The 15,883-nt window shown below is 45.0% G+C and overlaps 1 protein-coding gene across 3 annotated transcripts in view; it reads right to left on the reverse strand.

Annotated features, from left to right (window-relative positions):
* The window catches only part of LOC115172768 (collagen alpha-1(XII) chain), an 86,321-nt gene that overhangs the window by 50,876 nt on the left and 19,562 nt on the right, over window positions 1-15,883 (reverse strand). For 2 of the 3 annotated variants that reach the window (XM_029730504.1, XM_029730505.1), the window contains exons 14-22: window positions 9,339-9,608; window positions 7,436-7,702; window positions 6,932-7,124; window positions 6,607-6,728; window positions 4,353-4,502; window positions 4,062-4,181; window positions 3,585-3,749; window positions 3,203-3,349; window positions 515-654 (exon numbers count right to left, since the gene is read on the reverse strand). In XM_029730504.1, coding sequence (XP_029586364.1) covers window positions 515-654; window positions 3,203-3,349; window positions 3,585-3,749; window positions 4,062-4,181; window positions 4,353-4,502; window positions 6,607-6,728; window positions 6,932-7,124; window positions 7,436-7,702; window positions 9,339-9,608 — 1,574 coding nt within the window. The remainder of the gene's footprint in view (window positions 1-514; window positions 655-3,202; window positions 3,350-3,584; window positions 3,750-4,061; window positions 4,182-4,352; window positions 4,503-6,606; window positions 6,729-6,931; window positions 7,125-7,435; window positions 7,703-9,338; window positions 9,609-15,883) is intronic. The other variant, XM_029730506.1, reaches the window with a different exon arrangement.

Consider the following 15,883-nt stretch of genomic DNA (forward strand, 5'->3'; position numbering starts at 1 on the left):
TGTATTTTGTGGTCTTACCCTCTGTCAAAACCATTTTACCAAACACCCTCATACTGAGCAGCCAACACAAACTTGAGGAAGTGAGGTGGGGAGAATTTCTGGGGTTTCCCTCTAATCTCTGGTAGATCAGAGGCTAGAACTAAACCCAGGACAATGAAAACGTCTTCCCATGAAACTGCCCATTATGTCCTCAAAGCTACATGTAGGGTAGGTGTGGGGTCAGGGTGAATACTCACAGTATGTCATCTCTTCTATCTTTATTTAGTCAAGTAAGTCATTGAGAATAAAACCTTTACAACTTGCTTCCATCCTCAGGCCCGTGGTGGGAGTGACAGAGGGATTTGTGATAGAGGGGGAGTGACAGAGGGGTTTGGGTGTTGATAGAGGGGGAGTGACAGAGGTGTTTGTGATAGAGCGGGAGTGAGAGAGGGGTTTGGGGGGCTGATAGGGGAAGAGTAACAGAGGGGTTGGTCTTTGATAGGGTTGTGTTAGGGTGGAGGTTAAAGGTATGTACCTGCTGAGGGCGTCCAGACAAGGTCATGTACTCCACACGGTACTTCTCCACTGGACCTTCAGGGCCTGTCCAGCTGGCACGGAACGAATAGTGGGTCACCTCTGAGGTCACAAGGTCCGTGGGTGCCTCGGGGCCACCTCCTATCAGGGAAAAGGGGAGAGAGGGGGTCAAATCAACCCAAAGCATAGGATCTCATTGTTTATTATATGTCACTTTATTCCTAGTTAGAGTTGAAGTCGGAAGTTTACATACACCTTAGCCAAATACATTTAAACTCAGTTTTTCACAATTCCTGACATTTAATTTTACTAAAAATTCCCTGTCTTAGCTAAGTTAGGATCACCACTTTATTTTAAGAATATAAAATGTCAGAATAATAGTAGAGAGAATTATTTATTTCAGCTTTTATTTCTTTCATCACATTCCCAGTGGGTCAGAAGTTTACATACACTCAATTAGTATTTGGTAGCATTGCATTAAATTTATTAACTTGGGTCAAACGTTTTGGGTAGCCTTCCACAAGCTTCCCACAATAAGTTGGGTGAATTTTGTCCCATTCCTCCTGACAGAGCTGGTGTAACTGAGTCAGGTTTGTTGGCCTCCTTGCTTGTACATACTTTTTTAGTTCTTCCAACAAATGTTCTATGGGATTGAGGTCAGGGCTTTGTGATGGCCACTCCAATACCTTGACTTTGTTGTCCTAAAGCCATTTTGCCACAACTTTGGAAGTATGCTTGGGGTCATTGTCCATTTCGAAGACCCATTTGCGACCAAGCTTTAACTTCCTGACGGATGTCTTGAGATGTTGCTTCAATATATCCACATAATTGTCCTTCCTCATGATGCCATCTATTTTGTGAAGTGCACCAGTCCCTCTTGCAGCAAAGCACCCCCACAACACCCCCACAACCATTGTGCTTCACGGTTGGGATGGTGTTCTTCAGCTTGCAAGTATCCCCCTTTTTCAACCAAACATAACAATGGTCATTATGGCCAAACAGTTCTATTTTTGTTTCATCAGACAGGAGGACATTTCTCAAAAAAGTACCATCTTTGTCCCCATGTGCAGTTGCAAACCGTAGTCTGGCAATTTTCTGGCAGTTTTGAGCAGTGGCTTCTTCCTTGCTGAGCAGCCTTTCAGGTTATGTCGATATAGGACTCGTTTTACTGTGAATATAGATACTTTGTACCTGTTTTCTCCAGCATCTTCACAAGGTCCTTTCCTGTTGTTCTGGGATTGATTTGCACTTTTTGCATCAAAGTACATTCATCTCTAGGAGACAGAACGCGTCTCCTTCCTGTGCGGTGTTTATACTTGCGTATTGTTGTTTGTACAGATGAACGTGGTACCTTCAGGCGTTTGGAAATTGCTCCCAAGGATGAACCAGACTTGTGGAGGTCTACACATTTTTTTCTGAGGTCTTGACTGATTTTCTTTTATTTTCCCATGATGTCAAGCAAAGAGGCACTGAGTTTGAAGGTAGACCTTGAAATACATCCACAGGTACACCTCCAATTGACTCAAATTATGTCAATTAGCCTATCAGAGGTTTCTAAAGCCATGACATCATTTTCTGGAATTTTCAAAACTGTTTAAAGGCACAGTCAACTTAGTGTATGTAAACTTCTGACCCACTGGAATTGTGATCCAGTGAATTATAAGTGAAATAATCTGTATGTAAACAATTGTTGGAAAAATTACTTGTGTTATGCACAAAGTAGATGTCCTAACCGACATGACAAAACTATAGTTTGTTAACAAGAAATTTGTGGAGTGGTTGAAAAACTAGTTTTAATGACTCCAACCTAAGTGTATGTAAACTTCAGACTTCAACTGTATATGTACCTGTACATATCTAACTACTTTGTACTCCTGCACATCGACTCGGTACTGGTACCCCAAGTATGTAGCCAAGTTATCACAACTCATTGTGTATTTATTAAGCTTTTATTATTACGTGTTTTACTTTTCTGTAATTTCTCTATTTTCTCTCTTTCAGCATTGTTGGGAAGGACCCGGATGTAAGCATTTCACTGTTAGTCTACACCTGTTGTTTACCAAGCATTTGACTTGTCTTTCACAGATTTGGACACAGCTCCCTAGCAGAAAATCCAGTTGACAGACAGACAAAGACTCTTTACTCCAGACGGCTGCACGCCACGTCTAAGCCTTTTCAAAAAAAGAAAAAAGAAAAGGAACTTCTCCCATACAGTATCCAGTTCCAGCTCATTAATTTGATTACGGAGCAGACTATTTCTAATTTCAGAGAGGATAAAATAGAGCATCAGGGGAAAGAGGACTAGATTCTATATTATTTCCAGTGGTAGGCTGGCATTCAGCTCTTTGTGTTGTCTCCCCTGGTGCTCCAGACTTGCAACTCTATTGAGGGTCTCTCTTAGTCATGACCTAAACCCTGTTTACATAACTACAGCCTCACACAGATCGAGATCGTCGCCCGTATTCACAAAGAGTCTCAAAGATCTAGGATCAGGTCTCCCCTCTTATTAATTATCAAATCAAAGGCAAAACTGATCCTAGATCAACACTCCCGCTCTGGAACATTTTGTGAATATAAGCCTTAGCACTAAGCACTAGTATTAAGACTAAGGGGTTTAACCTGCATAGCCAATAAGACTGTCACCTTATTAACAGTCACGACAAGGAGTTTAATGGAAGGCTGAAGGTACCTGGTCCCTTGACGCTGTTACAGAGGTTCTCAGTCAGGTCGTCCACTATGTCCAGCAGAAAGGAGAAGTCGGCCACGTTGTACATGTGGATCTCCTCCGGGTCAGAGGCGATGGACCTCAGCTCATTCTCATCAGCGTTCTTCACACCTAGGAGGAGTCAACAAGGGACAACAGTCAGGTCAGCTGTCCCGTCTTAGAGCAAGGTGAGGCAAAAGTGTGTAAGGAATTATTCTGGGGCAACTCGAGCATTCACACGCTACTTCAAGACGACAAAGATAACTGTCATTATTCAAGTTGAGATGGATACAAGGAGTGTCAGATGTCCTATCAAGTCAAAATAGAACAAAGGGAAAACTTCCCAGTGAAGATGGCAGAGACTCACCGATGGCATACAACTCAATGCCCTGGTCACGCAGGTTCTGGGAGTTGGCAATGATGTCATCCTGAGACTTGCCATCAGTGACCAGCACTCCGATCTTACGAGCGTTGGGTCTCATCCCAACATTCTCCTTGAAATTGTTCTGGAGGATGTAGTTCAGAGCCAAACCTGCAACGAAGACAGAAACATTTATTTTGTTTAATCATTTCTCTGAGGCCTTTCCAACGAGGCAGCTAAACAGAATGCAGATTATTATAAAATACATTGTGAGCCTATTAGGAACAACAAAGTTTTATTTGCATAATGGAGCATACAATTGAGTTCAGTTCCCTTCACCCTCTGGCTATCACACAAACAGCTCAGCTGCCAAGAACCAAAGCAGTGGCACAGTTTTCATTGTGAAGTTTACGAACTGGAACCTTTTTCATTAGCCAATACAAGCACGAACATGCATTGAGTTTATAGATGTAGATTAAGTACCAGTGAGGGTGTTGCCTCCTTTGTAGGGCAGGTTGGCTACAGCCTCCAACAGGGAAGCCCTGGTCCTGTGGGCGTTCAGGTGCCACTCAGTCTTAGGGTCACCACTGTACTGGGCCAAACCTGCGAGAAATACACAGAGAGCCTCTGTCAGATGAGATGCCATGTAAATCTACCCAACATTATAACACCTACAGAATTACTGGAGAGTGGAGCTACAATAGTTTTATCTACAGCAGAGAGAAGGAATGCTCATGTCCTGTGAGACCTTAGGCACACTGAGGTTCAACCTACCAATCTGAACCCTGTCAGGGCTGATGTCAAAGACTCCCACCATGCGAGAGATGAAGGAGCGAATGGTCTTGAAGTTCAGACGGCCGATACTCCAGGAGCCATCGATCAGCAGGACTATATCAGCCCGGGCTTTGGTCTTACACACCACATCTGAGAGGTCAGAGGTTACAGGTCAGAGACACAGAACAGAACAGTGATGGGCTCTAGTTATTATGATGCAGTTTCCGTTATATTACAGGTGAAGTTATGAGGGCAGACATGTCATGGAGATGGCTCAGAGGTGTTTAATAATGCATGGGTGTGAAGAGAGGTAAAGGATTAGGAAAGAAAAGAGGTCATTGACATGACATTGTTGACATCGATTCACAGTACATCACACACACTTCCCAAACAGAAAAAAAAACACATCTTCCTCTTTACAAGCAAGCAGTAAAAACACTTTCTATTCCATTTTTAGGATTACAAGCTATTTTCATCATACACATTTCATTTCCAGCTGCCGATATAATTATTGTCTTCTTTTCTTCCAACAAGTTGAGACTGTTCTGTCTCTTTCTCTCTGTGTGTCCGAGGAGTGTTCTTCACTGGCCACTGCTCAGCCTCTCCCAGGGAACAACAAAAAGAAGCTCTCCTGACATGATACACGAGGGTCTCCTTGGTGAGAGTTACTGTGCGTTCCTCACTGGCACAGCTCTCACTGTTTTCCAGACACCTGTGGGATGAGAAGAAGGCCTCGTCTCCAGTCCGTTAAGACTGCAGATGCGCAGCAGCAGCCGCACACAGACATTGAGCAGTCTGCCACTGTCTGCAATTGAAAACAGGTTACATGATGTTTGATTTACAGACTAGTCTTTCCTTCCCCATGCGGCCCACAGATAAACAGATGTCTAACGGAGTGGGAGGGTCCTAGAGTGGCTGAACCGTGTGTCGTTCGGATTACAGGCTGTTTTAGTTAGCTACACAGTCGTAATAAAGACAATTATCTAAGGCTATCGGGCGAGACTACAGGGGGAAGATTTATCGGCCACGGCAGATTTGGCTACGGCCACGGCAGTCCTTTGACTGCAATATGCATTTCACCAAATAAATAAATTCACATCCAGTCTCTGTTTATGGCACTGTAAATTCAATGTTTGGTTTACTCGTGCGTTACAGCACAAATGTATCTGTGACTCAAAGAACGGTTATCTATTATTTACAGGAAAAAACACTTTGAATGTGGAAAAGGAGACAAAAATGTCCATTACTGTCTGGTGTAAAATATCTTCAGAGTTGAGGGAGGCTGATGAACGGATTACTTCAGACCCAATCCCTCTCTCCTCACTCCCTTCTTACTCTCACTCCTCCAGGACTGGGGATGGGGGACTGAATTGAGGAGTACTGGGTAAGGAAAAAGGTGGAAATGGGGTGTAGGAGGGGTGTTCTGCCCCCTTTATTAAATTATATTATTGTGGGTGGGTGGCTGCCTGGCTGACTGGCTGACTGGGTCTTGTCATTGTATCTGCTCCCTATTAGAGGAGGCCTTCCAGTCAGCTGAGGGTCAGACTGGCCTCTCTGGAGCCTTCCATCAAGCACATTACATTTTCCTCCTTCTCTCTCTTTCCTCTCCTCTCCTCTCACTCACTGCCCTGCACCACGCCACGCGCTCACACCCGGTAGGTTGTAAAACACTTGTAATTGCAAACAGCTTATCCTTTTTTCAATTCTACTGCTCTTAGCTGCCGCAGGATCCAGAAAAAGAAAAGGAACCCAGTGATGAAAAAAGCAAGCAGCCAACAGATGGAACAGTAGTTAAATCTGTTATTTGGTGAGACAATTAGCTTTGAGGAAAGGCATTTAGGGCAACTCATCTGTTTTTATGGGGAGAGGGATTAAAAATGTATACCCACACTTTGGCTATGGACACAGGAGACACAACATATATATATATATAAGGTCTTAAGTATCATGAGGGAGATTAATAAAACAATAAAGAAAATCCTATAGGTCATTAGGGTTGTTGGGTTCTTTGAGAAAAATGTGTTATTTCGCTTTTGCCTCTAAAATGGATCACAGCTTGTTTTATATACGATTCCTGCATACAAATATTTACCTTACGCATGACCCTTTAGTTTTTAACATGGCTGCCGTGCCCTCGCCTGTTGATTGGCTGTGCGTAAGATCAATTCTTTCCAGGGTAGTCTCCTGTGTAGTGCTGTGTTGCTGTTGCTGGCTATGATTACTCATGTAGGAGGGGTTTGAGAGTAGGCATTACCTCCATCATATGGTGGTGGTTCAGGGGCATCAGAGAGAGTCGTCTTTTCCTCTCCATCCAACGGCTGGCTCTCTCCTCCCTCAAACATCCCAAACACACTCACTGTGTACTTGGTACCAGCCCTGTGAAACAAACTTAAATCAGTTCATTCATCTCAACAGGTTTGTCAGTTTGTCTGAGAGATATGACTGATAGACGGACACAACAAATTGCTGAACTAATGAAAATGCGGCGTAGCTCAAACTACAGTACCTGTGCAAAGTAATACATTACATGTGACAGTCCATCTGATATACTTTACATTCCAGTCCAAGGATAAGCCTACCTAAGCTCCTCCAGAACCACAGTGTTGTCATAGGGTCCGACCAGCAGCTCTCCCAGGTCTATATCATTCCCAATGGGGTGGAAGGTGACCTTGTAGCCCTTGACCTCCCCTGGAGCGGGGTCCCAGGTCACTCTGAAACTGGTCCTCGCAGGCTCGGAGGTCTGCAAGTTTCTAGGGGCTTTGTACGGTGAAACTGGAACAGAGAAAATTAAGATTTGATATAAGCAGATGAATATAAAGTGGAAGTAAAATGTGGCTAAACTATTACAATTGCTTGGAAAATACTAGTTATTAGCTGCCTATTTGGAGACCCATTCTCTCCTGGGCTATCCTACTGCAAGCATCTGTTTCATGCGAGATTTAGTAGTTGATGATGATTGATGATAAGTACTTGATATGAGTCTGCATAACCCTCCAGTGACTAACTACTGTACAAGACTCTCCTAACCTAACGAAAGCAGCACAGAGCACAGTTCAGTTGTGGTTAAAGATAAACCAACGTACGTGTGGTTCCTACTCCTTGCCTTGCTTTTCCTTCTCCCTGCTTGTACACAGGCAGCACTGTGATGTCGTAGGTGGTCATGGGCGTTAAGCGTCTCAAGATGGTGTTGGTGGTCCCAGCGGGCACCTTGGTGGCCAGCTGTCGCCCTCCCGACGCCGGCTTGTACGTCACCCGGTAGTTGACAACATTCCCGGGTGCAGGCTGCCATGTCACCTTCATGCTCTTCTCCGTCTCCTCGGAAACAACCACAACTTTTCTGGCTGCGGACACTGGGAGCACAAATGAAAGAAAATGAATGCTTGATGGATTGATTTTGGTATCATGCTGCGAGTTTGAGCAGAAAGTAGAATTGGAATGCATGCCAAATTGCTGCCTACATTTCAAAATGGTACGAAGCCATGGCTTCTTCTGGGCAATCTAAATATTGACACGGTTGGATACCTCCAAGGTTTTCACGGCGGTATCTGTTCAGTTTCCATATGCTTGTGAACACAAATCCATCCAAACATAGTTTTATTTCCCAGTCAGACCATACACTGACCAGACTCTGCTTTACTAGATTGTGTTGAGGTGGTGGGTTGTACCCACTGTGTATTGTATCTTTCCATAATATGACCCCAGTGTGTTTTTGGTGCAGGAAGGACAAGTGTGAATTGCCAAAACCCCTAAACGAGCTCAGGAAAATATTCAGACAGCTAGACTTCAGAGAGAGGAGTTTTATGGACGGAAAAAAGTAGCCTGTCCAAGTTTTCACTGCGTGGTTTGATCCAAATGGACCTGTCCTGTTAGCGGAGACAGAGAGAGGGAGAGAGAGAGAGACAGAGAGAGGGCTGGTGGTTCTGGTGACCATAGATATAAACCATACGAGCCTCCAGAGGTGCCTCAAGGTTGTTTTCGGTGTAAATTGCACCTGTTCCGCTTTCCAGAATCAATAAACAAAACGATGGAGATGCACATTTTTCATTAGCACATTTTGTCTCGCTAACCAGCGGATGAATTCCCCAATCGGGGTGAGTTTCCGTCAATGTGCTTTTCTCATTTCAGTGGGTCGCTGTATTGCAAGGAGAGGGGAAGCACTGTCTACTCCTGTGTCTATCCGAATCCACAATCTCCCCTGATAACTGGGAGTAGGTGTGGCGCATTGCGTCATGGCCATATACGTACATAACATACACGTGCACATGCTTGCACAAGCATGCACCAACGCACGCAGTCACACACGTCACCCTGATTACAAAAGCATCTCGTTGGCTGTTCAGATGGATCAGGTGAATGCCAGCAGCATTGACGTTATCTCCAAGCTCAAAGAATGAGCCGGAAATGTCACCGTATCTCACTTTTTCCACATCATGCACCCAAGAATGGGGCTGAAGTTTCCTGCATAACTCTAAAGCCTGGGTCACTGCTTTCAACAGTCAGGGTGATAGGACTGAAGTTGTTTCATATTATTTTTGACCTTTTTTATCTACTCCTGGATTATAAAGACTATGAAAGCTTTACGCTCATGGTGTATTTACGGAAATAAGGTCTGTTCCCAAGTCCAATCTCTTCAAGGGCTCAAACCATCTTGACACACTCTTTAATGTCATCAGACAAATGTGACCCACTCTGGATCTCCTATTCATTCCAGGTGCTTTATATAGGCTCGTTCCAGTTATATAGATAGATTTTCTGAGGTCATGGGGTATTTTTATATACTACATCTATATATTTTTTCAGCTCTGAGGTAAACTGGGGACGAAAAACCCAGAAAACCATCTTCTCAGGCAGACAGAGAGGGTGAGTGAAAGAGAAAGAGAGCGAGAGAGCGAGAGAAGGAGAGAAACAGACACAGAGAGACAGAGAGAGCGGGTCCCACAGTAAGTCTGTGTGTGGTGGAAACATTAGGGAGGTGAAGTGACTTACCATCTGTGGTCTCAGCACCCACGAGCGGCTCCCCCTCTCCCCTGTCATAGGTTGCGTAGACAGAGACCTGGTAGCGCGTCTCTGGAGTGAGCCCGTCCAGCACTGTGGCCGTTACATCTCCGGGGACTGACTTCTCCCCTGTCTCCTCCGTGTACAACGATTTCCACTTCAACCAGTAGGAGCGCACATTACCAAGCGCTGCCGTCCAGGAGACAGCGAAGCTGGTTTCCGTGACATCTTTGGTAACCAGGTCTTTAGGGGAGCCAAGGACTGAGGGGAAAAAGGACAGAGGAAGCTGGGCAACATCTCACATACCAGTGTTAGTACAGAGAGTCTTTATCAAATGGACCAAAACAGTTTGTGTTAGGTCTGCTAGTTGATATGGCAGTTTGTCTCACTCTGGATGCAGATAGTGTGGGCGAGTGTATTCTAGTGAGCAGGAGGAATTCGCTGGTATAGTGATAAACCACCAACAATGTATCTGTCTCCGTTTAACCCCTCAAGGTCTTTTTGAAACAAGTGATTTACTTTGTTCATAATCAGAGGGTTCGGAAAAAGCTCTGCAAAACCAATCACCGGATTCCAGCGCTCAGCTCAGAGTGTCTCGCTCACAACACTTTCATTTTCCATCGAAACAGAATAAACTTGATCCATTAAAGTGTGTTTGTTACAATTGCAGATGCAGAGAGAGAGAGAGAGGGAGAGAGAGAGCTGATCCAAATATGAGGGGTAATGAATTCACAAGGAAATTAATGGAGAATTCCAGATTTTGGAGGGCCTGTCAAGGATAATATTCTGTGACCCCTCTAGATACCAAGTCCCCTCCATCCAGGGAGCATCGAGCTGCTGCCAAGCGCTGAGGAGAGAGACCACTGACTTTCCCGGCTGTGCTGCTGCACAAGAGGGACCAGATCACATGATAATGACTTCTGCAGACAATGACCCACTTTTCATCAGTACTCTGAGCACAGCACAGTCACAGGGGCCAAGCGCTGAAGCACATACATGCAGCACGTGGAATACAGACGGACACAGCTACCTGCCTCCATTTTGAAGTATGCTTAGTTGGAATTAGAAAAACATGCATTTGAAACCAACAATGTAAGCAAAACGTAGATTTGTAAATGGACAATCTCTCCCAGCCTCTGTGCAATGACGAAAAGCATTGAAGAAGCATTGAGGAAGGAGCCATCAACAAAGGATGAGCTATTACACATTTTAATCATCACACTGGCAAATACAGTTGTGATCATAATCCCCTAAATCTCGAAAAGAAAAATAAGGAAACAGATCTGACAAACACAATGGGTCTAGATCACTGAGAGACAGAGTCTAATCTGTATACTTCACTAAGTGATGTATAGGAGTAGACCAGCCAGGGGCTTCCTGTAACCAAGGTATGTTTGTTGATGTAGCTAACCCTCAAATCGTCGGCCAAAAGCCGTGTTGGTTTGGGCACGAATTGGATATGTGGATATATATCAATATGTGTCAAGAGGATGAGTCAGGTGCTAGGAAAAGTACACCGTGTGTGCTGCCTGCTATGAGGGTGAGCCTCCATAAAAAAGCTCACCCTCTCAGCTCACATATGGACACAAATATTGCTCTTATCAATGTAACTTAACAGCATGCATTTACTGCATTCATACAGTACATGAGTTATTGTCTAACAAACGCCTACAGGCTGTGCTTATTCTTGAGCCCACAGTTAAAGAAGAAACACCACTGGAAATGGAGACTTCAATTTACAGATAAACAGTTTAGCCAAGTCTCATTTAAAGAACAGCTCTTTGCAGATGGTAAGTGCTATCCGGAATCCTTGTGACATCCCTACCCTAAACCCTACCCTTAGCCTAACTTTAACCATGACCCTTACCTAACCCTAACCTTAACCCTTACCTTAACCATTTTAAATGTCAACTTCCAATGGGGTAGGGACGTCCCAAGAATGCTCAATAGCAAAGGCACTCTCCAGATGGCAAAGGGAATCCATCAAACTCACTGCACTTCTATTTACACTTCCCTCATTTAACTGCCCTGGAGCCTGGTCCACCTAGGCTCTGTGTAGGGCTAGACCATGATGAAAACACATGGTTCACCTGCGTGCAAGGGGCTATGCCCTGCTCTGCCCTTTCGCCTCAAAGGACCTTCAGTCTGGAGGAAAAACAGTGTCTCCTGGCTCCGCTAAGTCACTGAGCCTGGCAAAGCACTACCCAGCCAGGAGCCCAGTTTCCAAAGGGATCGTCATGAAAGGAAATCAAAGCAAACCGTTGTGAATTCACCTGGTTTCACGCCACACTCTGTGGCCCATGAAATGCTTACTACTGAAAAGCTCAGCTCTTATGCCCACGAACAAACATTCACTCAACATGAACCTTGCAAACATTGCATATTATTGTCTACAGCCACTTGCACACGAGCTAGCTAGCTATACCTGTATGACAGCAGTTTGTGGTTTGTATAGTGTACACCAAACTGCACTTTTAGAGTTTTATCGAAAACATATGTTTGTCCCATGAAACAAAATAGAAGTAGAAGTATGGCTTGGTGTCAGTGGCGTGGGTTATCTCTGGTCTTTCTCTCTCCATGCTCTTTGGCCTCTCCCTGGACTGGGACGAAGAGGACAGACAGCCAGTTCTCTGCTGGAGGAACCAGCCAGCACTCAACCGCTCACAGCTTTGAAGTAGCTGCTAAGTAACACCTAACACATGTTGGGAAAGACTTCCTGCTTTAATACATATAAGGCTCACATTTAAAATATGAATCCCAGACATTTAACTCAGGCCCCCTTTTTCTGATTCAGTTAATCAAGCCAATCTTTAGTGGTCAGGAATCAGGATGTGGTTGGCTGAACATACAAGATAGATTGGCCACTGGCTGCCACAGGGCACACTATTGTCTCCAATAGCCAGTTAGGTTACCTCACACAGTGGGTACCTGGAAGCCAGTGGCACCGTAAACAATGAGATCAGTGTTGGCCTGTTGTTCTGACGTCAAGCTGTGCTGCTGTAACCAGACCCATGCTTTGTCATGGAGCACAGAAAGGAGCCCAGACAAAGGTTCTACTCCGGTGGGACGCCAGGTCTGATGAGTCAGCAAAACTGACCATGTCATGGAAACTGAGCATCTGACTTCTGACCATGCCCGGGCTGGAGGTCCAGATATGGACAAAGGAGGTCAGCTTTACTGTCAAAGAGAAGGGAGCCCCAGGCAAATCAAAATATGCACCAAATACAACAGGTAGGATACAGTGAAATGCTTATTTACGAGCCCATTCCCAACAGTGCAGAATTAAAAAATAAGACACAAATTTGTTAAATAAAAAAAGGAAATAGTAACACAATAACGAGGCTATTGTCACGTCCTGACCAGTATAAGGGTTATTTGTTATTGTAGTTTGGTCAGGACGTGGCAGAGGGTATTTTGTTTATGTGGTTAGGGGTGGTGTTTTATGTAGTAGGGTGTTTGATTTATTATTTCGGGGTTTTTGGGGTTATGTTCTAGGTTTGTATTTCTATGTGGTCTCTAGTCTTTTGTATTTCTTTGTCTAGTTTATTGGGGTTGGACTCTCAATTGGAGGCAGGTGTTTTCTAGTTGCCTCTGATTGAGAGTCCTATATATGGGTATGTGTTTGGTTAAGTGTTTGTGGGAGATTGTTTCTTGTTTTGCCTGTGTGAGCCTGACAAGACTGTTTTGTTGTTCGTGCGTTCTTCGTTTGTTATTTTGGTGTTCTCTTTATTTAAAATAAATATCAAGATGAGCATCCACATTCCTGCTGCGTTTTGGTCCTCTATTCCCGACGACAACCGTTACAGCTATATATAAGGAGTACCAGTACTGAGTCAATATGCAGGGGTACGAGGTAATTGAGGTAATACTGTATGTACATGTGGGTAGGGGTAAAAGTGACCAGGATATATGATAAACAGAGTAACAACAGCGTGTGTGAAAAAAAAATTGTGTGTGTGTGTGACGTCAATATGTGTGTGTGTTTTATGTGTGTGAGGGTATGTAGTGTGTGTGTGTGTGTGTGTGTGTTTTTTGTGTGTTGGAGTGTCAGTGTAGTGTGTGTGAGTGTGTGAGTAGAGTCTAGTGAGTGTGCATAGAGCCAGTGCCAGGGAGTCAATGTAATAAATAAATAATAAAGGGGGTCAATGTAAAAAGTCTGGTTAGCCATTTGATTAACTGTTCAACAGTCTTATGGCTTGGGGGTATTAGCTGTTCAGGTGCCTTTTGGTCTCAGACGTGGCGCTCCGGTACTGCTTGATGTGCGGTAGCAGAAAGAACAGTCTATGACTTGGGTGGCTGGAGTCTTTGACAATTTTAGGGGCCTTTCTCTGACACTGCCTGGTATAGAGGTCCTGGATGGCAGGGAGTTTTGCCCTGCCATCCAGGGAGCCTTGCGCTTTGATGCTGAGCAGTTGCCATACCAAGCGATGATGCAGTCAGTCAAGACGCTCTCAATGGTGCAGCTGTTGAACTTTTTGAGGATCTGAGTGCCCATGCCAAATCTTTTCAGCCTCCTGAGGGGAAGAGGAGTTGTCGTGCCCTATTAACGACTGTGTTGGTGTGTTTGGACCATGATAGGTCCTTAGTGATGTGGACACTGAGGAACTTGAAGCTCTCGACCCACTCCACTACAGCACCATCAATGTGAATGGGGGGTGTTCGGCCCTCCATCTCCTGTTGTCCACGATTAGCTCCTTTGTCTTGCCAACGTTGAGGGAGAGGTTTTTGTCCTTGCACCACACTGCCATGTCTCTGACCTCTTCCCTATAGGCTGTCTCATCCTAGTCTGTGATTAGGACTACCACCGTCGGCAAACTTAATGATGGTGGTGTTGGAGTTGTGCGTGGCCACGCAGTTGTGGGTGAACAGGGAGTACAGGAGGAGACTGAGCATGCACCCCTGATGGGCTCCCGTGTTGAGGGTCAGGAAGTCCAAGATCCAGTTGCAGAGGGAGGTGTTCAGTCCCAGGATACTTAGCTTAGTGATGAGCTTGGAGGGCACTATGGTGTTGAACGATGAGCTGTAGTCAATGAACAGCATTCTTACCTAGGTGCTCCTTTTGTCCAGGTGGGAAAGGACAGTATGGAGTGCAATATAGATTGCATCATCTGTGGATATGTTAGGGCGGTATGCGAATTGGAGTGGGTCCAGGGTTTCTGTGATGATGGTGTTGATGTGAGCCATGACAAGCATTTCAAAGCATTCCATAGCTACAGATGTGAGTGCTACGGGAGCGGTAGTCATTTAGACAGGTTACCTTGGCGTTCTTAGGCACAGGCACTATGGTGGTTTGCTTGAAACATGTATGTATTACAGACTGGGTCAGCAAAAGGTTGAAAATGTCAGTGAAGACACTTACCAGCTGGTCATCACATGCTCTGAGTACGCATCCTGGTAATTCATCTGGCCCTGCAGCCTTGTTAATGTCAACCTGTTTAAAGGTCTTACTCACATTGGCTACGGAGAGTGTGATCATAAAGTCGTCCGGAACAGCTGGTGCTCTCACGGATGGTTCAGCGTTGTTTGCCTCGAAGCGAGCAAAGAAGGCATTTAGCTTGTCTGGTAGGCTCGCATCACTGGGCAGCTCTCGGCTGGGTATCCCTTTGTAATTTGTGATTGTTTGCAATCCCTGCCACATCTGACGAGAGTCAGAGCCGGTGTAGTAGGATTCGATCTTCGTCCTGTATTGACACTTTGCCTGTTTGATGGTTCGTCGGAGCACCATCAACATTTAAAAAAAAATATTTTTATAAATGTTTTACTTCCGGCGCTGACAAAGATGGCCGCCTCGCTTTGCGTTCCCAGGAAACTATGCAGTATTTAGCTTTTTGATGTGTTATTTCTTACATTGTTATCCCAGGTAATCTTAGGTTTTACTACATACAGTCGGGAGGAACTATTGGATATAAGAGCAACGTCAACTCACCAACATTACGACCAGAAATACGACTTCCCGAAGCGGATCCTCTGTTTGGCCCACCACCCAGGACAATGGATCGGATCCCAGCAGGCGACACAAAACAACGGCGCCGCAGAAGGGGCAGACGGAGTGGTCTTCTGGTCTGGCTCCGTAGACGGGCACATCGCGCACCACTCCCGAGCATACTACACGCCAATGTCCAGTCTCTTGACAACAACGTAGACGAAATCCGAGCAAGGGTAGCATTCCAGAGAGACATCCGAGACTGTAACGTTATTTGTTTCACGGAAACATGGCTCACTCGAGACACGCTATCTGAGTCGGTACAGCCACCTGGTTGCTTCACGCATCGCGCTGACAGAAACAAGCATCTCTCTGGTAAGAAGAAGGGTGGGGGTGTATGCCTTATGATTAACGAGACGTGGTGTGATTATAACAACATACAGGAACTCAAGTAATTTTGTTCACCTGACTTAGAATTCCTCACTATCAAATGCCGACCGCATTATCTACCAAGAGAATTCTCTTCGATCATAATCACAGTCGTGTATATCCCCCCCAAGCAGACACATCGACGGCCCTGAAAGAACTTCATTGGACTCTATGTAAACTGGAA

Source organism: Salmo trutta, chromosome 33 (genome assembly GCF_901001165.1).
Source record: "Salmo trutta chromosome 33, fSalTru1.1, whole genome shotgun sequence".
NCBI classification, from domain to species: Eukaryota; Metazoa; Chordata; class Actinopteri; order Salmoniformes; family Salmonidae; genus Salmo; species Salmo trutta.